Here is a 25,798-nt window from a genome sequence, read left to right as displayed (position 1 = left end):
TGCTGAACTCAATAAATCTCATTTAACCTCATCTGCTACAAGGTGAACAAAACCATCTTAATATCAGCCTCTCAACCCTGGCCTTGTAAGTCAACTGCAGTTCAGTTGGTAACACTAAGAGTCTTTGAATCAGAGGACTGTAGACTTAAAGTCAAACTTTAAGAGTCTTAAGCCCAAATATTTAGGGTGACATCAATTGTCGTAAAAAATAATGTACTGTATCGGCCAGAAATACTTAACTTGCAGTGAGAGGGTTCAGATGCTCTCAAATGGACATGAAATTTGCCAAAGAAGAGCATCAAAAATCAGGTCAAAATTTATCTCTCAAAGGAGCATTACCGGTAAAAAAAAATTATCTTGCCAATTTCACATTGTTGTTGGTGGATTTTTTTTTTGGGTGCAAATTGAATGCTGCATTTCTTAAATGTCATGTGCCTGCACTTCAGACGTTCTTCAATAGGTGTAAGAGGTTTAGAATATTCAAATATTGTGAAATATATTGATAAATATGTTCCTTTTTCTTTTATCATTCAAGTAAATTTTCTCTGCACCTCCTCCAGGGCATGATACCCTTCCTAAACTATTGTATCATTATTCTCCAGTTAAAGATTGTTTTCTAATTGTTCAGCATTCTGTTCTTGTTTACGTACTCGTGTGTTAATAATGCATTCAAGCTTTCTCAACTCTTCCCATTATTTTTGGAGATTGTGCCCACATAGTCATCAATCATTCTACCATTACACCCCCTTTCAAACTGTATTATTTAATTTGCATCATCAACCTTTTAAATTTGCATTATCAGCTTCAGAATTTATTGGATGAAATTTCATCAACCACTTCCTCACCCAGTCTACCAAATGTCTGGCACTATCCTCCTCACTGATCACTACATTTGAAACTCGTGCCATCAGCAAAATGTGAAATGTGTCCTAGATATCCAAGTCATTTAAATGTCAAAAAGAGAAGCTGTCTAATTCTGTACTCTCACTAATTTAGGGAAGGCTAATTTACAACTGTTTGCCACGCTCTCCTTTCTTCATTTTGGTCAATTACATAGCTAGGCTGCCCATTAATCCAAAGCTCTTTGATTTCAAATTTGATCATCCATGAATTTTCTAATATTTTAAAGCTCTTTTGAGAACTCACATGCAAATCTTTAATTGCCTTCCTTCCATAGGAAACATAATCAAATTAATTTTTGATTTCAAGAAGGCTCACTCCAGTATATTTAAATTAAGGAGTCTTTTTCAGAAGCATCCAGGCCCTTCAAGGACATACCGTAACTGACTGCTACTGTAAGCATTGCGAGTCAATACAGGCGTTGCAGGCATACTTCTTCCTCCATGGCATTGTCTACCTTGAGACCTGTAAGGGCTGCTGTGTGTTGAGCTCAGTTGCCTGTGTCCATGCAAAATATCCTGCAGGTAGCAACCGTCATTGTTGTATCTGAAAAATAAACCCCGTTTTAAAATAGGTTAAATTAGCACTGAGCCAACTTTTAAGAACCTTAACTACTAAGTTTAGGAATATAATATTTTGTTATACAACCACCAAAATTATTGTTCCAAATAAATGTTACGAAAACAGCTACCTTTCCATCTTAAAGGAATTAACCAGTTATAAGGAATATGAGTAAATTTTGCTTAAACTCAATTTGACCTTTTGCTTCAGAGGCATTTTGTGAAGGAGTATTATAAATTTTTCTGCCATGATGCCCAAGCAGATTCAATATATGCCAACCAAGAATTCTCCAAATGAGTAAAATCGACCCACTACCAAGCATGAAGGAGTGCTTCTGAGTTATGCGATGTGTGTCGCACAAGGCCAGAAGAACTGCTTAATTTATTTCTGTGAAACAAAGTTCAGCCTGTAACAAACTGTTGAATACCTAAGTAAACAGGACAGTGAAAGTCAAGGAGAAGGTGGGCTGGGGAAAAAAAGGGAAATTTCAAGACTCACGCAGACATTTGCCTCAAATTGGCCAAGTCAAAGAAATCAGGCTGATGATTCAGCAAGAGATCCTTGTGTCCTCTTTAGTCACGGGCAAAGTGCCAGGAAACCGGGGAATACCCGATGCTCTTCCTTTATTTCAGAAGAAATTTTAGGCTGGTGAGCCTCACATCAATGGTAGCGAAATCATCGGAGAAGATTCTTAGGGGCAGGATTTACTTGTACCTGGAAAAGCACTGACTCATTAGGGATGGTCGGCCATCTACTAGGGAATTAATTTTTTGAGGAACTAATCAAGATGATTGATGAGGGTAGAGCAGTGGATGTAAACTAAAGCTCCCTGAAAGCAGTAATTCAAGTGGAGTAGTCGGTAAAGACTTTATCTGTTGGGATGCTGAATGTAAAAGTTGGAAGTGCTGTTAGCTGTATGAAAGTTTGATTGGGCTGCATTTGGAGTACTGTGTGCAGTTCTTGTCACTGAACAACCAGAAAGATTAGGTGGCTTGGCAAAGGGTGCAGTGTGGGTTGCCAGGATATTGCTTAGATTGGAGTGTATTAGATAAACCTGGACTGTTTTCCATGGGCTATAGAGCTTGAATCATGAGAGCAATAGACAGGGCAGAGTCAAGATCCAGGGTAAAAGTGTCAAATACCAGAGGGCATAGATTTAAGGTGAGAGAGGAAAAATTTGAAAGAGATTTGCAAGACAATGTTTTTTTAATTTTTACACAGAGTGGTAGGTGCCTTAAAATGCTTCCAGGGAAGCAGTAGAAGCAGAAATCAGAGCAACATTTAAGCAGCATTCAGACAGTCAGAGGAATGGGCAGGTAATACAGACCATGTGGAGGCAGACCGTATTAATTTATTGGTGCTGTGTCTAATACTGTTCCTTTCTACGCTTGTGTTTTAAATGACTGGTTAAATGAAACAAGGTAAACACAAATGTATAATGCAGCAAACTTTGATGAATCATGAAAAAAATAGTTCTCATTTTGAACACGAACAGTCACAGATACACTATGAATCAGAGCATGCTTTACCTAGGATGGATGTGTGCTTTATCATGAAACTGTTCACTTGCAGAACTCCTCCTTTGTCGACTCTGTCTCAGTTCGAGAGACTGTGGTGGAACCGGCCTTGGAGGTTGCTGGCTCGAAAAGGATCTTTTCCTTTGCATAATACGCACATCATCTGCCATTACAATCAATAGGTCACTTTAGAAATTATGAACTACTGAAAACTGGTTTGAATTGATTTGCAAACAGTATTACAATTTAACATTTAGATCATGACCTACACTCAATGGCCACATTATAAGGTACACTTGTACAGTTGCTTGTTGATGCAAATATCTAATCAACCAATCATATGGCAGCAACTCAATGCATGAAAGCATGCAGACATGGTCAAGAGGTTCAATTGCTGTTCAAATCAAACATCAGAATGGGGGAGAAAATATGATCTAAGTGACTGACTGTAGAATGATTGCTGATGTCAAACGGGATGGTTTGAGTATCTCAGAAACAGTTGGTTTCCTGGGATTTTCCTGCACAAGTCTCTAGTGCAGGGGTTCCCAATCTGGGGAGCATGGACCCCTTGCTTAAGGGTATTGGTCCATGGCATAAAGGTTGAGAACCTCTGCTCTGGAGTTTACAGAGAATAGTGTGAGAAGTAAAAAAAAATCCAGTGAGTGGCAGTTCAGTGCACAGCACCTTGTTAAATAGAAAGGGCAGATGGGCTCCAGCTAACAGCAACTCGAATAACCAGGCGTTACAACAGCGGTATGCAGAACAGCACGAACCTACAATCGGCCACCACTGTATTAAGTACAGAAAGTACCTAGTAAAGTGGCCAATGATTGCATGTTGTGAAGAGTGCTGCTCGAACACATTGTTCTGCTACGCAAGTACCAACTCACACAGAAAACAGTCCACAGCTGCTGCTGCTCATTCCACTGGTATCCACCGATGGGGTGTGCCTAAGATGAATGGCCTGGGGACCTGCACACAGCTATGCTAATACCACCTCTTATTTGATAAAATCACTCACAAAATCCCTTGCAAGGACAAAATGATAAAAAAAAATCCCAACTAATTTCACTTCCGAATGATATTGTAAATTCAATTTCGAAAATTGTTCTTCCTCAAAGGAATGTAAGTTTTGAACTTACTTGTGCAACTTACCATGCAAAAAACACACACTGGTTAACTAGACACAAGGATGCTGGAATGTGGAGCAAAAAGAAATCCTGCCGGAGGAACTCAGTGCAGCAACATCTGTGAAGCAGGGGGATAGGTAATGTTTTTGGGTTGAGACCCCGCATCAGGAATGCACAGGTTAAACTGGATCCTTGGTGTTAAAGCACATTGGGCACATGGTGACATTGTACATATAACAGCATTTTAACTTGTGTGCTTTCACAACTTACCATCATCTGCTGTATTTGTGTCCGACAAAGAACTGGTTTCTGAGGGTATGACCTCATCTATACGTGGGGGGGTGGGGGTAAAAAGTGAAATGATTCATGAGTGGTTGAATCAGCAAAACCAATATTGCCTACTGAATTTTTGCTGAGAAAAGCACATGCTATTATCATATTTTCTGGAAAATTTATTACTATTCCTCCTCACAAATGGTGAGAAATTCTTCAGCTAAACTGATTATTATTTAAAATGCCATCATTTAAAAAAAGTGGAAGTGGATTAGTCATTTGTTTATTACCTGGAATTATGAGGGAGGCTCTCTGAACAGGTTTCCGTCCACATTTTATTCTGTACTCATTACTGGCATTCTCTATCTCTTGAAGCTTTTTCAAAGCATCAATGTAGTCCTGTTTTCTCTTCTTTTTAAGGTTCTTGCATTTTTCAGGGTCACTGGCTAATTTCTTTGCAGCTTCCACAATTTTCTGCTGGATGACAAACTTGCTCTCCAGATCTTGTAAATTTGGATCCTACAACACAGATAGTAACAGATAAATTACCATTTAATCTCATTGCCACCTAGAAATTCACATCTGATTAGCAGGCAATGAATGTTTTGTGTATCTGTCGCAACTCATTTTAACACGCCTCTGAACGTTAGTGTTACGAGGCAAAGTAGTAGAAAGAGAGCGCAGTTTAACACATGGCGAAGGAGATGGTGCTGGAGGGAAGGCTTCAGATTGATGGATCATTGGGTTTTCCTCCAAGGAAAGTGGAAGCTATATAACCAGGACACTTTGCACCTGAACTGGAGGGGGACCAATATCCTTACTAGTGTGGGGGGTGTTGGAGGGAGGTTAATCTAGAGTGTAAGGGGTAAGAACTAAGTTGACAGAACACCGAGTGGAGTGGCTGTGGGGAAGGTAGATGATGAGCCTACAAGCAAAGACAAAAATTGACTGGCAATGAGCACAGTGGTGCTAATATCCAGAGTTGTGCTGCTTCTATTTCACTGCAAGGTGAACTACAGGCAAGACTGATGAATTTAAGAGCATGGATCAACATGTGGCATTATGATATTGTGGCCATTAGTGAGACTTGGCTGCAGCAAGAGGGGCAAGGACTGGCAGTCCAATGGTCAGCTGTGGACTGAAGGGCATAGGATTTTGACTCTATGAAAGTTAATGAAACAACTTTGGAGGCAGATTGCAGTGTGGTACTTCAGCACTACCAACTAGGGACACATTTCTACTCTACTTTAAACCGGCATTTCAACTCAGCTTTAAACTGACATGTAAAAATCCTACAATCAACATTACAATCTTCTGAGAACACCTTCTAATGAGCAATAAATGCGGCCGACTTCGTGCGTATTTATTTTCCTGATAAATTAAGGCTGTTCCGCAAAATGATTTCCCGCACCCATAACGATGTGCCAATGTCGTTTCAACATTAACATTCTTCTCCTGATGACAATCATCTGCTGGTATGCACGGTGAAAAATTATCTCCAGTCGTTGTTCAATAAAAGAGCTATATTTGTATATAATAAATGTGAGAGCCTGTGATTTAATCTAGCCTGTGGCTGGGAGTGGGTTTTTTTTTTTCGGTGTGGGCGGGGGACACAGAGGGTGAGGGCAGCAAAGAGAAATTGTCAGCTGAACTTCTCACAGTGGATTGTATATCCTTTGCACCTGCTGAGAAAAGAAATTTAGGGCAGGGCAAATTTTTGGCAAGAGTGCAGTCTGTGTGATCTCATGGCTAAAGAATGCCACTTGCTGCTGAACCTGTGGCACAGAACTCCAAACACACTTTCATCTTCACAATTAACTAGCTTCAAGGCTTAAAAGTACGGGGTGAAATTAAAGGTGAAGTATGGCTTTCGTAATGCAACATTTTTGTTTTGTTATTTCCAATCAGTCACATTGTCGTTTGGGTACTTGCCTGCTCACTTTGCAGTAGGGTGTCATCCAGTTTGAAAGCTGTACCTACTCGTCGTCTGACACGTGGGAGCTCTTCTCCCAAGGTATGTGGATATTCTTTTGGTAGCTTTCCTATTAATTCCTAAAATGGAAAGCAGCAAGAAAAATGAGAATTGGCATTTATAAAGAGTTTTTTTTTTCCCCAAACTGTAGGGCATCCAAAAAATGCAATCAATACTTCTGAAGAGGGGCCTTTGCTGTTATCTGGGGAAGCTGGTAAACAATTTGCACTATGGCCCCACTAACAAAACAAAGAGGATGCTGGAATAATTTAGCAGATTAAGCAGCACCTATGGGAGGAAATGGACAGTCAACGTTTCGGGTTTAGACCCTTCATCTGGAATTTCAGTGGAGAATACGGTTTGAAATCTTGACCCGACTTGTTGAGCTCCTCCAGCATCTTGTTTGTCGCTCCAGAGTCCTGCAGCTACAGTCTCTAGCATCTCCACTAACAGTGAAGCAACAATAACTGGATTACCTAGTTTCAGGTCCTGCTCAATGGACAACAATTGTGAAAGATACCAGCACTGAGTTTAATTCATCATCAGGGTCACATTCATAAACATATTCAGGAGAGGACCATTCAGACTCTGGAGCAATTTGATGAGACCTTAGACGATAGATCATCAAGCTTCAACTTACACTGTCCTGCCCGTCCCTCCACAGAGGAGCCATGACAATCCCAAGATCTTAGCTCTGAACATATTCAACTGACCTCATCCATAACTCTCTGGGCAGAGAATTCAAAGATTCAACGACCCCTAAGAAAATAAGTTCTTCCTTATTCTCGTCGGAATATTCTGAAACTGTGTTGCTTGGGTTTAGGTTCCCCTCAAGAGGGGCATCCTTGCAGCATCTAATTTCTCAAGCCCCCTCAGAATGCAAGGGCAATAAACAAGCAATCTGGTGGAGGAACTCAGCAGCTCAAGTTGCATCTGTGAGGGCAAAATGAATTGTTGACATTTTAGGCATGACTGAGATTCATTACTCCCGTCCCACACAGATGCTGCCGAGTTCCTCCAGCAGACAGCATGTCGTTGCAGATTACAGAATCCGCAGTCTTCTGTCTCCTCTGAATACATGTTTCAGAAGTATTTTTTTCTTAATCTTGTGAACTCCAATGAGTGTAGGCTCAACCTGCTCGATTGTTGACTCCCTCAGTGCTGTCAACACAAATTTTAAGCTCAAGCTTTTTTGAGTGGGAGGGGAACATCCACCCTTCTGACTCAGAGGAGAAACGCTACCGAGACACAGCTGACACAAATTACAGTCATAAAAGAAACACAAAGAAACAGTTGAACATTTGCAATGATGAGACCTATTTAAAGTAGCAGAGTACAGAAAACATTGATCGCATGTTTACAAGGTTATACTTACTGCTTCTCGCAAACAGATCTTCTTTAGTTCTTCTGTTCTTTGGTTGAGGGCATCTTCCAAAGCACTTCGACGCTGTTTCAATTCAATAAGTTTTTCTTTCTTGAGTTCATCACTGACTTCAGAATCCTGAGAACCTAAACGGATGCATGCCATTGTTACTGGTCACATCTAAACGACATGAAGGTTACTATATGTAATAAGGCTGTGTTCTTGTAGATTCAAAACAGCATAATGCAGAACCGCTCGAACAACAGATGTGCTCCCTTCAGGATTTGAAGGGGTCTTTGTGTGGTCAGTCAAAACGGAATGCAGAATCTGGCATGAGGGACATTGTTACTACTAACTTATAGGTATATCAGCTCCATGCAGTGTTTGGCAGTCTTTCATCACGCTCTTGGCACACGTGCCAATAAATAATACCTTGCAGATTACCAACTGCAGATTTTCATTTTAAAACTACCAGGAATCCTAGCCATTCTCAAATGGAAAGCAATTTAACACTACAGAGTTTTGTAAGAACGAACTTGATTTATAAAAAAAGCAATCAAATCCTCCTATTTTCAAACCTTAAAGATGAATCTCATTCTGCACAATATATGTACCTGTACACACTGCCTTAAAGCTTAAATTAATTGGATATTGAAAATGAAAACAAAATCAATTTAGATATAAAGAATTACAGTCTCTTGTGTTGTAAAGACTCCATTAACTGGAACTTGAAATCAATACATTGCATTATCATCAGAAGCTGTCTCCACCTATTGATTTTCACAGATGATTGAGCATCTGTAAGGACAAAGCTAGCAACAATGCTTAGGTTGAGCCGACCCTAACACAGTCTCACTGGATATGACATATCGTCTCTAATAATATTTTAAGATTTCATGAGGCTAGTTTTGTTCTAATATATATATATTTGGCTACAAATATAAAACTATGCTACCCAACAGTCTGCAGGATTTAGAGGAATAAATTTGCAGAGATCGCAGACTGCTGCAATAAACAAAAGGTTGTGATACTAGGTGATTTTAATTTTCCATGTATTGACTGGGACTAGAGTTAGCCAAACGTGTTCAGGAAAATTTCCTTTGTCAGTACCTAGAGGTTCCAACGACAGAGTGTGGGATACTTGATCAGGGAAGGTGACAGAAATCTGCATTGGGGAACACTGTGCATCTCGTGATAACCCCATTAGTTTCAAAGTAAATAGGGAAAAAGATAGATCAGGTCTGCAGACTGAGATTCTAATTTGGAGGAAGGCCAACATTGATGGTTTCAGAAAGGATTTGGCAAGTGTGGATTAGGAAAGGCTGTTTTCTGGTGAAGGTGTACTTGGCAAGTGGGAGGCCTCCAAAACTGACATTTGAGAGTAAAAAGCTTGTATGTGCCTGGCAAAATAAAAGGCAAAGCTAACAGGTGTAGGGAACCTTGATTTTTGAGAGATATTGAGGTCCTGGTTAAGAAAACAAAAGAGGTGCATAGCAGGTATAGGCAGGCCGGCAGGTACAAATGAGGTACTAATGGAGTATAAATAAGACAAGAGAACACTTAAGAAAGAAATCAGGAGGACTAAAAGGTGACACATGGTTTCCCCAACAGACAAGGTGAAGAAAAATCCAAAGGGATTCTTAGCGCTAGTAGATGGTTGCCGCTCTGACTGGAGGCCTGTGACTAGTGGAGTGCCGCAGGGTATCAGTGCTGGGTCTGTTGTCGTTTGTCATCTATATCAATGATCTGGATGATAATGTGGTTAACTGGACCAGTAAATCTGCAGGTGACACAAAGATTGGGGGTGTATTGGATGGCGAGGAGGTCTATCAAAATTTGCCGTGGAATCTGGACAAGTTGGAAAAATGTGCTGAAAAATGGCAGATGGAATTTAATGCAGACAAGTGCAAGATGTTGCATTTCAGCATGAACAACAATGGCAGGTCTTACACAGTGACTGTAGGACACTGAGGACTGTTGTAGACAAAGGGATCTATGAGTAGAACTCGATAATTTATTGAAAGTGGTGTCACAGGTAGATAGGGGCATAAGGAAAGCTTTTGGTACATTGGCCTTCATAAATCAGTGCACTATCGATAGGAGATGGGATGTTATGTTGAAGTCGTAGAAGGCCTAATTTGGAGTATTGTGTGCGGTTTTGGTCACCTACTACAGGAAAGATGAAAATAGGGTTAAAGAGTACAGAGAAAATTTACAAGAACGTTGCCGGGTCTGGACGACATGAGTTATAAGGAATGATTGAATAGGTTAGGACTTTATTCCTTGGAATGTAGCAGAATAAGGACATATTTGATAGAGGTATATGAAATTATGAGGTGTATAGATAAGGTAAATGCAAGTAGGCTTTTTTCACTAAGGTTGGGTGGAACTACAACTAGAGGTCATGGGTTAAGGGTGAAAGTTGAAAAGTTTAAGGGGAACATGAGGGGACACTTTTTCCACTCAGAAGGTCGAGAGAGTGTCGAATGAGCTGCCAACACAAGCAGTGCACACAAGCTCGATTTCAACATTAAAAAGTTTGGATAGCTAAATGGATGGTGGCGGTATGGAAGGCTATGATCCCAGTGCAGATTGATGGGAGCAGGCAGTTTCAGTGATTTAGCATGCATTAGATGGGCTGAAGGGCCTGTTTCTGTGCTGTACCCTACACTATGACTCTATACCACATACACGTAAAAGCAGGTACTTCTAGAAAATTGTTAATGATTGCTGAAACACCTTTGATGGGATGTTGAGAACATGCCTAGCAAATAGTTTACCTGAGGAGATTAGGCTGCCATTACTAGCTGTTATAATTGGATTTTTTCGATCCTCATTTGCCAGTTTAGAAGCTTTAGGTATTCCAGTGTCAGTCAAGTCCATTGCAATATCGCTGAGACTTCTTGCTGAAGGGATCTTTGCCTGTAGGAGGGAAAAGAAATATTAAAATGATCTCCTTAGAAGTCACAAGGAGGGGTGGGGTTAATGAATTATCAACAGAAATTAAATCTGCATATCAACATTTAAGTTACAACCCAATTGCCCCATCAACCACTGACCTTGCTTTGCTTCCTGTCCAGGTAGAATTGATGTTGACTTATTGCCATCACCCAAATGGATTTGATCAGTGAGGCACTTGCATACCATGTATTTACTACCAAACCCGTCTGCCCAAACGTTCTTCTTGATAATGGAACTCTGCAAAAACAGGAATCATTGCCATTTGCTTCCAAAAGTACAGATTTGCAGCATATATAACAAAATGAAATCACGGAGGAATATGACGTCCAACTTAATTTAAATACAAGGATATTGAACACTGCCAATGAGCACAGACAGTTACTGTGCTACGACAGGATTATGTTCCTAGGAACTGGATCTAACCCCATGTTCTTCATGCCAGAAATGAACCAAACAACGGGAGTTTGTGCGAGGATCACATAAAACAGCTCTGAGGGGGGAGTTGGCAGGCATGGGAAGAATGGCCAAAAGTTGTCCTCGCTAATTCAGTTCGGTTTGGTTTGGTTTGACCCAGCCCCCAACTGTTGTGGCTCGAAACGATGGGAAGGAGTGGGGAGAGAATGCTCCATTATCAGCTGGCACAAGATGCCTGCAGCAGTTGACAAATCCACCTCCAGCACAGTGGTTCAAATCACTAATTCCCGCCGTTTGTTGCACTTGCCTCAGCTGTATCCCTTCATACCTCTGTCATCCATGTACCCATCCAAACTTCTCGAGTGTTGCAACTGAACTTGCATCTACGACCTCTACCGGCAGCTCATTCCACACTTTCACCACCCCCTGAGGGAAGTAGTTCTGGCACAGATTCCCCTTAAGTATTTCACCTTTCCCCCTTAACCTATGACCTCTAGCCTTAGTCTCACCCAACCTCCATAAAAAGCCTATATGCTATCTATACCCCTCAATTTTGTATACATATAAGAGATCTTCCCTGATTTTCCTGCACTCCAGGAAATAAAGACCTATTCAACCTTTCACCATACTTGGGTTCTCAAGTCTTGGTAACATCTTTACAAATTTTCTCCGCATTCTTTCAAGCTTATTGACAACTTTCCTGTAGGCAAATGACCAGAACTGCACTCAAAACTTCAAATCATATCTTATTATAAATAATACCTTATTTAAATAAATGTACTCAATACCCTGAATTAGGAAGGCCAATGTGCCAAAAGCTTCCTTTACGACTCTCCCTACCTGTGAAGCCATTATCAAGGAATTATGGATTTGTATTCCCAATCCCTTTGTTCTACCACACACCTCAGTACCCTACCACTCACAGCGCAAATCTGACACTGGTTTGTCCTCCTTAAGTATAACACCTCACACTTGACTGCATTAAGTTCTATCTGCCACTTTTCAGTCCATTTTTCCCAGCTGGTCCAGATCACTTTTACAAGCTTTGATAACCTTCCTTGCTGTCCACCATGTTCCTAAACATGGTGCCACCTGCACATTTGCTGATCAGTTTATCTAAATCATTTAAAGAGATGATACACAACTGACTCGCCACCAATCCCTGCAACTAGGGAAGTTTGACTGGTTTCAAATATTGTTTAACAATTCCCTGGAAAACTTTTATGTTATAAGTCATCTCATTCCTAAGGGTGTCACGGTAGCATAGCAGTTAATGCAGGCACTTTACAGTGCCAGGAACCACCTTTCCAGTGGCTGTCTGTAAGAAATATGTACATTCTCCCTGTGACTATATGGTTTCTGAGGGGTGGGGGTTGGGGGGTTTCTCTGCCACAAACACCAGTGACACTCCTTTTCTTTCATCCACTGCCACAGAAATTCTAGATTAATTTCTGTCAGTTAACATCAAGAAATTATTAGGAACAATATGATCAATTGCAAAATATTTGAATTACCAATAGATCAAGCAGTAAATAAGAAAAAATGTTCATTTCAACAGCTAACTCTTCCTTCGGTTATTTTTTCCCTCCTCCAGGCCCACAGATAGTGGTTGAGTAATCACACTTTCCTTAATTTTATTGTTTTCTTCAGGAGTTTAGTTTAAATTGGCCAGAAGCCAGTGCATGGAAGCATTTGTTACGATGCTTTTCCCCCAAAAATAACTCTGGCAGAAAAGACGGAATGCAGAAAATAGATTGCATCTGTTTGGCTACCATACAATCTGAGGTGATCTACAACAAAACTTTTAACTGTGTTGTTTACTAGATGAACATGTTGCTGACAAGGCGGCTGTGTCCTGTTCATCACAATTGCCCCTTGGCCACATCAGAGGGCAGTTAAGAACCTTAATTCATTGGAGATAATTCAGGACAGCAGAGTGGAATACAGGTGTCCTTCATTCTGAATTTTAAAAATGTTCCTCTGAGGGAATACAAGTGGCATATATTCTTTAAAGTTGCAATCCAAAGTTTCTCTGTGGGTTTTGAGTCACACACAGTCTGGGCTGGTTATCGAAAGGTTTAGAACATCACTGAATCAGATAAGTTCTTAGGACAAGATCGGTGTTTCATGGGCACTATCAGAATTGAACTTTTGACTCCAGAAAAATAGCCCTGCCCTCTGGAAACTTAGCTGCATAAATGACCACAATGAATATTGAAGCAGTGCTGCAGAAAGTCTTCTGGGCTACAAATACTTGAGTTTAGACAGCTGGGTTTCCATGGAGAAACAGCTGAATAAAGGGAGAGAAATCCAGTGGGCAGGACAGAGGCAGCTGAAGTACAATTTGCGCAGGGTAAATCAGGTGATCAGGGACACATGGATGAACTTGAAGGTAGAAAACAATGCTGCAACAGAACACTAATTCCGAGGACTCAAGAGGACAAAAAGCAAATGTCAGACAATAGAGAGAGGTGATTGTGAATTTGTTTTATTTACTTAGAGGTATGACATGGTAACAGACCCTTTGCCTCAACGAGCTCGTGCTGCCCATGTGACCAATTAAGCTACCAATCCGGACATCTTTGGAAAGCGAGGGGACACTGGAGCACCCAGAGAAAATCCATGCGATCACAGGGCGAATGTTAAAAAAAACTCCTGACAGATAGCAATGGGAATTGAACGTAGGTCGCTGGTGCTGTGAAAGCGTTACACCATCTGTTATACTACCATGCTGCCAAAAACCACACTTGCTCTGGAGGCTAACGCTCGCTTTGGCAATTCTCCACCGTGTGCCTTGCACTGACTGATTGCACCACTAGAGCTCGACAAAAGGAGAACCTGATTCAGGAGACAAAGCTTTAGCTTATAAAAGGCAAGACCCGACAAAGCTGACATGCAAGTATAGCCACTATAGAACAATTTAAATTGAAAACTTCCAAAAATGATGAAAACTTCGGTGACAGATTGGATTTGGAGAGTAGGCAAACTAGCTTGGAAAGGGAATTCTAGGGAGTAGGAACTCTTCCGCCCAAAAGAGAAAAATAACAAACACAAGAGATTCTACACGGCAACACACACAAAATGCTGGAGGAACTCAGCAGGTCAAGCAGCATCTATGGAGAGGAATAAAGAGTCAACGTTTTGGGAAAAGACCCCTCATCAGAGAAAATAACATCGATAAGGTACCTTCAACAATTTCAACATGTCCAAAGATACTTTCAAACCGAGAGAGTCACGGACATTACACTGGAAACATGGTCACCAAACCAGGCACAGCAAGGTTCAAACCAAAAGCTAACAAACTAGTTACAGATATTGGTAGAAGAATAGATATCACTTTCCTGAAAGTGCAAACTTGTTTTACATCCACCTAATGGACAGTGATGTCATTTGGAACGGAGCCATGACAGTACTGGAATCAACTGTTCAACCAACCCAGTCCGTACCACTCTCTGAAGGTCTGTTCTGTCAGTCCCATTCCCTTGCAAATTTATTTTCCTCACGCATATTTAATTTCCTTTTGAAATCAGTGATTATCTCCTACTTTGTGTCCTTAATCATTGTAACATCAGTTAATACGAACATTTCTTTGCTGACCTTATCTCCTCTCAACTTTCTTCACGACACCTTCTCCAACTATTCTTCTACAGTACTGTGCAAAAGTCTTAAGCTCATATATAGGGCTGGGGTGCCCAAGACTTTTGGATAATACTGTACTCATCAACGTGGAGCAGAGAGCGAGTTCGTAAATCTGGCTAGAGCAGAGGAAGTTAGGAATGGCGACGGTGGAGCACCACAGGAAGGGTGTGGGACTGGTGGCACAGAAAACATGCCTGGGGTGGGGAGGTGGCGTGGGTGTAGACACACCCAGCCCTGAGACACCAAGCAAGGTCATTCGATTCCAAACAACTGGCTTATCGATCATTACAGAATGTCCGTCTCTCTGGTGCTTCCCTCTCCCTTCCCCCTTTTTCCCCAACCATGATTCCCCTCTGCCTGCCCCCTTCCCACTCTCAGTCCACTATAAAGACCCATATCAGAATCAGGTCTATCATACAGGTCATGAAATTTGTTCTTTTTTGCGGCAGTACAGAGGAATACATAAAATTTCTAAAGTACTGTGCATAATACCCTAACTAGACACGTGCCTAAGTACCGTAGCTAACAAAAACCCTTGTGCCTTTTCTTCATCTCATCTGAAAAAAATCACCTTGAACACCACAGCATTTTTCTGGTGGTGGGTTAAGGAGAAGCACCCAGAGAGACAAGAGGAGCAGAACGTGCTGGAAGTGGCACACTGATAAACACCAGGGGATGAGACCATGCAAGCATTAAAGACAAGCACAAGCATTATTAACTTTAACACATTTGGAACAGGAAGCCAACAATGGCTAGCAATGATGGATAGCTATAACAGGTGCAACTATTAATATAGTAAAAATGAAATAAATACAAGATATAAAAGTTGGAGGGAGGAAAGGATGGAGTTGAGTCAATAAAAGCAACTGCTGTTTGTCTATGACTGTGTGACTATGCACAGTGCAAACACCAACTATAAGTTTGCTGGGATCACAAGTGTTGATGGCAGAATCTCGAGATGGTGCTAAGAGTCGTACAGGAATGAGGTAGGTCAGCTGGTTGAGTGGTGTCGCAGCAACAACATCCTTGCACTTAGCATCACTAAGACCAAGGAATTGATTGTGGGCTTCAGTAAGGGGAGGTTGAAGGAACACATACCAGTTGTCATCGAGGGATCAGCAGTGGAAAGGGTGAGTAGCTTCAAGCTTCCAGGTGCTAACATCACTGAAGATTGATCCTGAACCCAACATGTTGATGCAATTACGAAGAAGGCCCACCGGTGGCTATACTTCATTAGGAGTTTGAGGGGATCTGGTATGTCAACAAAGATTCTAGCAAATTTCTAGAGGTGCACCATGGATAACATTCTAACTGGTTGTCTCACCGACCGTGGGGCGGGGGGGCACTGCAGAGGATCAGAAAAAGCTGCACAGGATTGTAAACTTAGCTAGCTCCATCATAGGCATCATCCTCCCCATATCGAGGAAATGCTTCAAAAAAGATGGCATCCATCATTACAGACTCTGACCACCCAGGACATTCCCTCTTCTCATTACTACCAGAGAGGTGGTACAGGAGCCTGAAGGCACAAATTCAATGTTTCAGGAACAGCTTCTTCCCCTCTGAACAGACAATGAACCATGAACACCATCTCACTATTTTTGCCTTCTTTTTGCACTACTTGATTAATTTTTTAAATAATATATTTCATATTTCTTGTGGTTTATAGTATATTTTATGCATTGCACTGCAAGGTTGCTGCAAACAACTAACTTCCTGACGTATGCCAGTGATAATAAACCTGATTCTGATTCCCAAGGGCAGACCAATGGACTGAATTCAAATTTTAGGCGTATAATTAAAATTAATTCTTGGAAGTTTTGAAGAATTGCCTTTTAAAGAATTATTCGTAATTGCTTCAGCATCACATTTAGTTTCTATAAGGATATTTGTAACAAAACTTACAATTAAAAGGCTGCAACACTTTAATGAATGAGATATGTTCATGAACAAAAACAAATTTTAAGTGTGATGGCAAACAAGGAACCTCTTTACCTGCGGGGATCGTGAACTTCAACTGCAAATTTCTTTTCACGAAAATACAAATTTTCAAGTTGTTTCCACTGGAAAATCTACCAAAAAAAACACAACAGAAAGCTTGAGTATAAAATGCAAAACTGATGTGATAACTGCATTTGATTAAATGAATGACAACCACCCTAGAATGCCATGAGTGGCAGCAATGATATTGATGTGTAGGAATACAACATAACAGGACAGAAAGAACTGAATATGAAGGTAAAAATATGAAAAGTCATTGAATAGTTTATTCTTAAAAAATAATTTGTATTATGAATAATGTTTATTTTGTTAAAAAACAAATTGAAGGACTGGAAGTCTATAAGCAGAACCAATCAATAAAACAACGCTCCATTCAATAAATTATCCGTGTTGCTATAGAGCAAATACAATAATTTCCTTGTATCAATTACCACCACCTTCCTTCATAATATGCTCCATTGTTGTTAGCACACTCTGCCAACTAACTTTTTCAGCTGTCTGATAATCATTTAAAATCCTGTACCTGTAGTATGCCATTCACCATCTACTTTAGCTGCCTTAGGAAATAATCACTTTACAAAGTCTTCCATTGGTAATTGCAAGCAAACATTCGGGAATCCTTTGGAAGGAGAAGTCAGTGCCAACTTTTTACATTTTAAAGCCCTGGATGTGCTAACTCCTCAGTACTTTCTGATACACACAGTTACGACCAATTAAAGACTGAACTAAAAACACAAAAGAATTTATCCTCACCATTGACACTTACACTGATTGACACTTGCTCACCAATTTGTCAGTTCATAAAAGATTAAGTTTTACACATACTTATACATATAGTTCTTTTCAGAAAAGTCCCAAGAATTGCTGTGTGTTTAAAATCCCAGTGATCTTCCTTGTACGTATTACATCGGTAACCTGGTTTCAGCTTCTCTCGACTGAGTCTGAATCATTTGTATGTTTACTCCTCCCACTATTTCAGCATGTCAACTCTGTCATTAATGAAGTCCCTCCCAGCAGCCAATCGCTTCCATCCGCCTACAATGGGAACGCAGGAAAGAATTTCACCTGAGATTTCTGTTCTTGAGGAAGCAATATTCGATGTCAAAAGTTGCCTGCTACGTCAGTTGCAACACTGTGAGAACATGATCAACATTGCAACATACTGGCAGAATTCTCACCAGCCCACATTGGAATTCCTTTCCTTGTTGAATGCTTGCAGTCAAAAAATTCTTACTTGAGGCACTATCAAGGAGGCATCAGCTGAAGTCAGCTGTCTGTAACTAAGACTCTTGCCAAACTGGTTCTACAGGATGCTGAACAGAACACCAGTTTAATTATTACTTGCTTCAGTAACTCTGCAGCTAAACTGATATCATGATTCTCTGTTGAAAGTGCCAAGACCCGTAGGTTTCATTGATACTAGAAAAACTGCTGTGAAATTTTTTTTTATGTATTGATTTTTCAGGTATGGATGTTGCCAGCAAAGCAGTACTTAACACCCACTACTTAATTATTTAGTGAGTGACTTGCTGGACCATTTCAAAATCAAACACGTTGATTGACACACTGTTCTGCATCTGGAAATCACAAAAGTTTAGATTGGATAAAATCTATGGATTTCCTCCTCTGAAGCATATTCCACCCCCCCCCCCAAAAATTCATAGTTTTCTAGTCATTATTTTTTTTAACTGGCAGGTTATTAATCTGAATTGAAATTCCACAGATGTCATGATGAAACTTTAATGGCTTTATATCTTTAATGCAGTCTCCTGGTAAATTAAGGTATTTAGCATTATGAGAAATAAATTGCTCCAATTTAGGACGCATTTGAAACTCAAAATACAGTTTAAATAACATAACATGTCATTATTCTATATAACATAACACCATTTTAGTGTAATCTGACGTATGATCTAATCTTTGCAAAAACACGTGTCTCAAAAAAAAAAATCACTATTTTCCTAATATGGAAATGCCTTCGCAACTTAAAGCTGCATTAACTACATTTCCCTATTTTAAGCCAGCTTTGGCGTGGATATACATCTCTAGCCAGTTTAAAAGTTAGAAGTATAATTTCATTGACTGGGACTAGAGCAAGATATTGAACTGGCAGTGCTGTATGTGATTTATGCACAGTGTTTTGGACCTTGGTCCCCAAAGAACGTTGTTTCACTTAGCTGTATTTATGTGACCGGCTGATTGACTTGCTGAGTTCCACCAGCTTTTTGTGTGTCTAGTGAAGATTTTCAGCAAATGCAGAATCTTGTGCCTGTAGTTCCTTAGATTAGTGCATTTTTAAAAGTATAATTGTCTCTGCGATCTCTGCACTAGTTTTGTTTTAAATGACATTAAAATGATTAAAAAGTCAGAACTAATTTTCTTAATTACATCTAAATGAGCTCAGGATTAAGATTTTGCTTGCAGTGTGGTCAAGTTTATTATTTAATATGTAGGTTAATTTTTAATTAATGAAGTGGAAACATTTTATAATTAAACTACTAGGATAAGTATAATTGTTAAGATATAGTGTGTCAGGTAACATTGCTGGAATAATGGAACATTAAATGAATACTGGTATTATTATGTTTAATGTATTAATGGCTAGATTAGTAAAACTAGTTGACACACACACAAACAGCATCATTGTATAACACAATACTGTATGGATCCCCTAGTGAAAACTCTTAACCAAAACATGTAGAAAGAAACTAAACTAAGAACAGAAATGAAACCTCTGATCGGTTGGATTCTCTATGTCATGGCACGCTCCCACTGAGTAACTCTGAGGGATGTAACCTCTAAAACAACAGTGAGTCAAGTGCTGAGGTTAGTTCTCTCATGCAGTATGCCCTTGACCATAACTGGTCTCCAGCCTGCAAAACCAGTACAAAGTTAGATTTTATGAGTCCATAGTAAAAGAAAAATCAGCAAGCCCGAGTACCCAAGAATAAATCCATTTGACTGGAATTTATTGAAGAATTTTAGAACAGATGTTCACTCAATCCTTTACTAACACATTCACAATGTAACGCAGTAACTTTTAAATACACAAACAATTACACTAACATTAAAGGAATCCATTGAGTTTCAATACTTTTAGATTGTACACCATTTGGTGATTAAAAGAAATTTAAATTTACCTGAATTTTAAAATACGCAAGTAATAGAATAACACTGCACACATCTCACAACAATCAGTGCAATATGAAGAGTTAGCCTTAGTTCAGTGGTATCACATTAGAAACCAGAGTACAAGATTGGGGCCTGAGGCTTCAATGAACAGTTGGAAATGCTGTTTGCCATATGATATGTTAATGTCCCAACCTTTAAGAAAAAGTGGAGGGAAAAGATCTCACTAGACATTTGAAGAGCAGGGCATTTTCCTGGTGTCCTAATAAAATCTGCCTTTTGAGATGAACATGGAAGATCTCCTTAGGACTGTTTTAAGATCCATACTGACCTCCCCTTTAGGGCGATATCTAAAATAAAGTATTTGAACATTTATCTAATTTCTGTCTATTTGACCTAATCACATACAAACCAGTAATACAACTCCAACCACACATCAGGAATGTTTGGCCCTTAGCAATCCTATTCCCATCTCCTCACAATACAGGAGGCCTTTTGCCCATCAAGTCAACGTCAATGCTGTGAACACTGCCACTCCCTCACTTATTTCCCCAATAGCCTACTTTCCCATCAATTGCCTCTTAATTTTCTTGCCACCTGCCTACATGGAAGACAATTTACAGTGCTAATTACCCAATCAGCACACTTTTGGATTGTTTTAGCTTTGGGTTGTGAGAAGAAACCCTGTGGTCTAAAGGGAGAACGTGCAAACTCCACATGGTCAGGACCCTAGGTGGCTTACTAGTGTTATGCATTATCAGTTGCTTCTGGTTAATTGGGACATCAGGTCCAGTACACTTAAGGTCAATTAAGTGACTGCCCCAAATAGCCCAAAATTTCATGAAAATAGTTACAAGGATTAAAAAATAAGACAAACTATCGTTTAACTGAATAACAAATTATAATACAGAACAAATTATAACACTATGAACACTGCTACACTCTAAAACTATTCTGTATAGCTATTAACAGATGAATTCATCCAGGGCACACTGCCATTTTCTTTTGAGTGACTGTAAACAAACAAAATCAGTGCAAACACCTGGACCTGCAGATACTGGACTGTCTTCATACAACGCATTCGATGATTGCATCCTCCAAATCTTCATTTTCACTGTAACATTCAAGATGTCAATATCTTCAAATTCTTCATAGTCTATGTCAATATCTTCAAATTCTTCATAGTTCCTAACTTGAAGTAGTGAAATGATTTAATTTTTAGTGGTGGCTGTTTCTGGCATCTCCAGGCCTGAATGCTTGAACCCGCAGAGAGCAAACCAGCTCTGAATTGCCTTACTGCTTATGTCTCACCAACTATCAGTAACAAAAATCACTTTTTAAAAAAAAAACACACAAACATGCAACTGATGCTATTTAAAAACTGTTTGCTGCAAACATAGCACAGTGTCTAATGGCCACACAAATGCATGTGACTAATGTTAGTCAGAAACTCTTGTCCCAATTAAGTGGCAAAGTGTCCAAATAAACAAAGGAAATCCTGGCAATTTTCTTGATTAGTTTTTGTTCTTTAGGAGTTGTCCCAGCTAAGTGGCTGTGCCGATTAACCGATGTCCCAATGAACTGTTATCCACTATATGCTCTTATCTCATGTATGAATTGAAATACTTTGAAAACAGTTATTTATAATGTTTTGTATTCAGAGCAGGGTTGATAATTGCCCCAGTCTGTGACGATAGCCAGTATATAAGCTGACTGTTCCAAATGAAATAATTTTCTCTCATCTAATCATTTGACCTGCAAATCTCAATACTTGGACCAGATGGGAATGGAATGACTCACCTGAGGTTTACAATAATCAGTGCTCTGCTGCATGTGAGATCTGTAAAATAAATTGAAACAATTTTCCCAGGAATACTTCTAGTAGAATATTCTGGGAAATGCTGAAATGGTTTCTTCATAACCAGTCCTGTCCACAAAATACTGTGACAGAAGGCTAGGCCACACCCCTGACCGAGTTGCCCCTCAAATACAGTAACTCAAAAGTTGCTCCAAGGGGTGAGGGCCGAGAATGATGGCAGAGTGGGGAAGGGAGGAGGGAAAAAGAAACCAGGGATTCTACAGATGCTGGAAATCTTGAGCAACAATCACAAAATGATGGAAGAGCTCAGGTCAGGCAGCATTTATGGAAGGGAATAAACTGCTGCTGTTTCGGGCTGAGACCCTTCATCAGAAATGGAAAGGAAGGGACAGAAGCTGGGAAAAAGAGCGTGGCATAGTGGAATGCAAATGTAGTTTAAGAGTTGTACGTATGATATGACTCTTGATACACCATTGTCCTAGATATTATCATCAGTTTAGTCCACACAGATCCTGCTTAAACTGCTCTAGCAGCTTGGTTGTTGCTGTTGGTTTTGTGTAAATAACTTTTAACAAAAGATAGCTCTTTCCTTCCCAAACAGTGACCATTAAGAGTACAGTGACATTGAAAATATTGCTGCCACTGGGAGCAGTAGCATTGAAATATAAATATTCTCTGTGAAGTAGTAGTAGTGATGGCAAGCAGTGAATATGGTGGGTATGTTAATGGTCTCAAGAAATATGACATGGTTCAGCCATTTGCCTGTTCTTGGAATGAGAACCTGCTAGTTTCCAACAGCAAACAATATTGAGTTGCTGGAAGAGGATACATAACAAAGGAATGTGGTCTGACACAAAATGGGCACTGTATGTTTGCTGGGATTTGAGATGTTGGTGAATTTACAGGTGCCATAAACCATGGAAACAGTCTCTTATGAGGGCAGTGTAAAAGCCCTGAAGGGATATTTTAACCCAGTACCTTGAGAAATTCTATGGCACTTACAAGGTTAGCACATTTAGCCAGTGACCACGGGAAACAATTGGTTAATATGTATACAAGGCTAATGATACTGAATGAAGGATGACGCTTTCAAATTCTTAAGATTAGGTCTTTAATGTGCTGGATCCAACATTTGAAGGAACGGACAGAATAGCTATCAGCAGAAGTTGGCACTGAAATTTGTTTAAGTTCTGTGGTGCAGGGTAGGGAACCGTCCACAAAAACAGTAATGAAAGCCCCTCCTTTGCAGGCAAGTTACGTGGACTCCAGAAGTGTATTTAGCAGGAATCCTGTAAGTTACACATGGACCCAAAGCAAGATCAGGAATGTGGGTGTAAAAGGCAGGGCTTTGTCAGGGATGATTGGAATAGTTTACAAATACTCACACTGACGACTCAAGGTGATTCATGAAAGCAGCAGGGTGGAAAAAAGAGAAATAAATCAGGTGACAAAAAGGTAGCTAACTAACAAGGACGGCTTGGGGACATATCAAACTTAACAAGTCCAAGTTCATGTTTAATTGCCATTGAACCACATATAAATAACCATGAATATAGCCAAATATAACAGGTCAGTGCAAAACACAGTACCAACAATCATACACTGCACAGATCACACAGAATGTACAAGACAGCAGCCAAATACAGCCGCAGGAAAAATGAATATAGTCCAAGTCCCAGAGTTCATGAATGTTGCAGCAGTTTGTAGTTGAACACAATACATCTTGTCTTCTGCTAAGTGAACACTGGAGGCCAGCACACTGTGCCACACCACCTCTGGCACTCTGGTGGAGCACTCCAACTCAGGCACCTCTCTTTTTGACTGCTGTAAACAGGCGACACCACGGCTTGAGGGCTAGTCGTTGCTACGACCGAGGCCACGCTGCTCCCCCGGCACCTGCCCCTAATATTTGCCAATAAACCAGTGATCCAACTTGCAGCATTCCATATTAACAATGTGCAACAGCGTCTTATAATCACAAGAAAAGCAACTAAGACCATCACTCGCTGTTAGACTTCACACAACCTTTGTGCACTGATGCGTCCAGCTCTTTCAGTTTGTCCGCCAATGAGCAACTTGCTAATGGGGCAGACCTGCAATACTTTAAGTTTTTAAACATACAGCAGGGCCTTTTACATTTTGAAATACATTCAAAAAAGGCTATAGCACCTTTTGTTGGCCCCATAAAAGCCGCTGCGTCTAAGCACGCCACCATCTTACCAGAAGTAAGAGCAACACACTACAATCATCAGCTGATGTGAACTCCTCAGGAAATTCCACAAGATACTGCTCATTTTTAAATGGGTATGAATATTCTGCATTATCATCAAATTATGCAAGAATTTTATACTTGGGGGGGAAATGCAGGTTTCAAATCTTAAACCAGTCAAGAAGACGGGAGCATACTTAAGGTTTAGGGATTAAGGATCACGCAGGACTCATGAGAATTACAAAAGGTACCCGTGTTCAGATATGTTCGGCACAGCTTTGCGGGCCGAAGGGCCTGTATTGTGCTGTAGGTTTTCTATGTTTCTTACCTCGGAAGGAACTTAAGAAGGGAGCAACAAGAGGACATGAAAAAGCCTTGGTGAGTAGAATTAAGGAAAATCCCAAGGCTTTCTACACACCTGTGAAGAACAGGAGGGTGACTAGAATGAGTGTAGGACTAATCAGGGATACGCCTGGAACTAGAAGAGATAGGATTGATCCTTAAAGAATACTTCCCTTCAGTATTCACCAATGCAAGGTCAATGTAGAACAGGCTAGTCTGCTGGAACATGTTCAGAAAGAGGCTGTGTTGGAACTTTTAAAAAAACGTTAAGAAAGATAAGAATGGGGCTGAATGCCATATAGGGAAAGCGAGGGAAGAGATTACTGCACCATTGGTGATTACCTTTGCCACTGGCCATAGAAGTAATACAAGATTGGAGGATGGCAAATGTTATTCTTTTGTTCAAGAAAGGTAATTAGGATAACCCTGGGAATTAAAGACTAGTGAGCCTTACATCAGTGGTGGGAAACTATCGGAGCGGATTCCTGGAGACATGATTTGCAGAGGCATAGTCTGATTATGGATAGTCAGCATTGCTTTGTGAGGAGCAAAGCTTGATATACTCTTTTGAGAAAGTGACAACACAGGCTGATGAAGGTAGAGTGGTGGATGTGATATATATGGATTTTGGTAAGGCATTTGTCAAGGTTCCCCATGGTAGGCTCATTCAGAAAATCTGGAGGAATGGGATTGAGGGGATGGATTCGGAATTGGCTTACTCGCAGAAAAGAGTGTGGAAGAAAATGGGGCACGTTCTGCTTAGAGGTATGTGACTAGTCGTGTTTCACCAGGATCTGTAATCTTATCAGCAAAGTGAACATTTAGAGTATTTGTTCATGTGATTGCCAGAGCCTCATTTTGCCATCATCTTAAATCCCTTAGATCTCAGACAGTTTGCCTGAAGCTGTCATCTCTACTGTCTGGCATCTGTGCACCATTCATGTTTTGCATACAAAGGTCAGTGCTAACAAAGTGGCTTTATAGGCCTTCGGTTATGATACTTTCAGACACTTTTGGCCTCCCTCACATTTACAGAAGGTCACACTTCCATTGGGAATTCTCGCATTGGTTCCAACATCGAAGTGACTTGCACTGTACTGCTGAGATACACAAAGTGTTTACTTAAATGAGAAATCATTCCTCCTGTGGGATGATACATTACTGCTTATGATAGAAAAGCGGTCACGTCTGTGGAAAAATGGTCCAAACTCTGCCAGAAGTCACAGTCAAATTTGGGATTCACGGAGCAGCCAGTTTGTCTCCCCACCTTCTTCCCTTTGCCTTAGAAATTCTTTCTGTTAAATATCAGTGTCCTTTAAATAATAAAAGTAAATCTCCTCCACTTGTACTTCCAGCAGTTCATTCAAAACTCTAACCACTCACTGTGCCAAGAAAACGTTCTCATGACACCTGATGTTTAGTCAGTCACCTTTATTAAAGGCCTTTTACTTCCTACCAACAGGACCAGCTTCCCTTTACTGAATCTACCTACACTCTAATTTTAAATACCTCTATGAGATGGTTTCACAACTTCCATTTATTCCAAGGAGAACCACACCAGTTACTCA

The 25,798-nt window shown here is 40.2% G+C and overlaps 1 protein-coding gene across 3 annotated transcripts in view; it reads right to left on the bottom strand.

The window, feature by feature from the left end:
- LOC134356790 (FERM domain-containing protein 4B-like) overlaps positions 1-25,798 on the bottom strand; it is a 222,682-nt gene that overhangs the window by 9,729 nt on the left and 187,155 nt on the right. For all 3 annotated transcript variants that reach the window (XM_063067932.1, XM_063067933.1, XM_063067934.1), the window contains 9 exons: positions 16,726-16,802; positions 10,776-10,914; positions 10,497-10,638; positions 7,729-7,862; positions 6,314-6,433; positions 4,672-4,900; positions 4,379-4,435; positions 2,991-3,141; positions 1,279-1,446 (listed from right to left, as the gene is read on the bottom strand). In XM_063067932.1, coding sequence (XP_062924002.1) covers positions 1,279-1,446; positions 2,991-3,141; positions 4,379-4,435; positions 4,672-4,900; positions 6,314-6,433; positions 7,729-7,862; positions 10,497-10,638; positions 10,776-10,914; positions 16,726-16,802 — 1,217 coding nt within the window. The remainder of the gene's footprint in view (positions 1-1,278; positions 1,447-2,990; positions 3,142-4,378; positions 4,436-4,671; positions 4,901-6,313; positions 6,434-7,728; positions 7,863-10,496; positions 10,639-10,775; positions 10,915-16,725; positions 16,803-25,798) is intronic.

Source organism: Mobula hypostoma, chromosome 15 (genome assembly GCF_963921235.1).
Source record: "Mobula hypostoma chromosome 15, sMobHyp1.1, whole genome shotgun sequence".
Classification (NCBI taxonomy): domain Eukaryota; kingdom Metazoa; phylum Chordata; class Chondrichthyes; order Myliobatiformes; family Myliobatidae; genus Mobula; species Mobula hypostoma.
The sequence above is the reverse complement of the archived record's forward strand: the minus strand, read 5'-3'. Positions and strand labels throughout refer to the sequence as shown.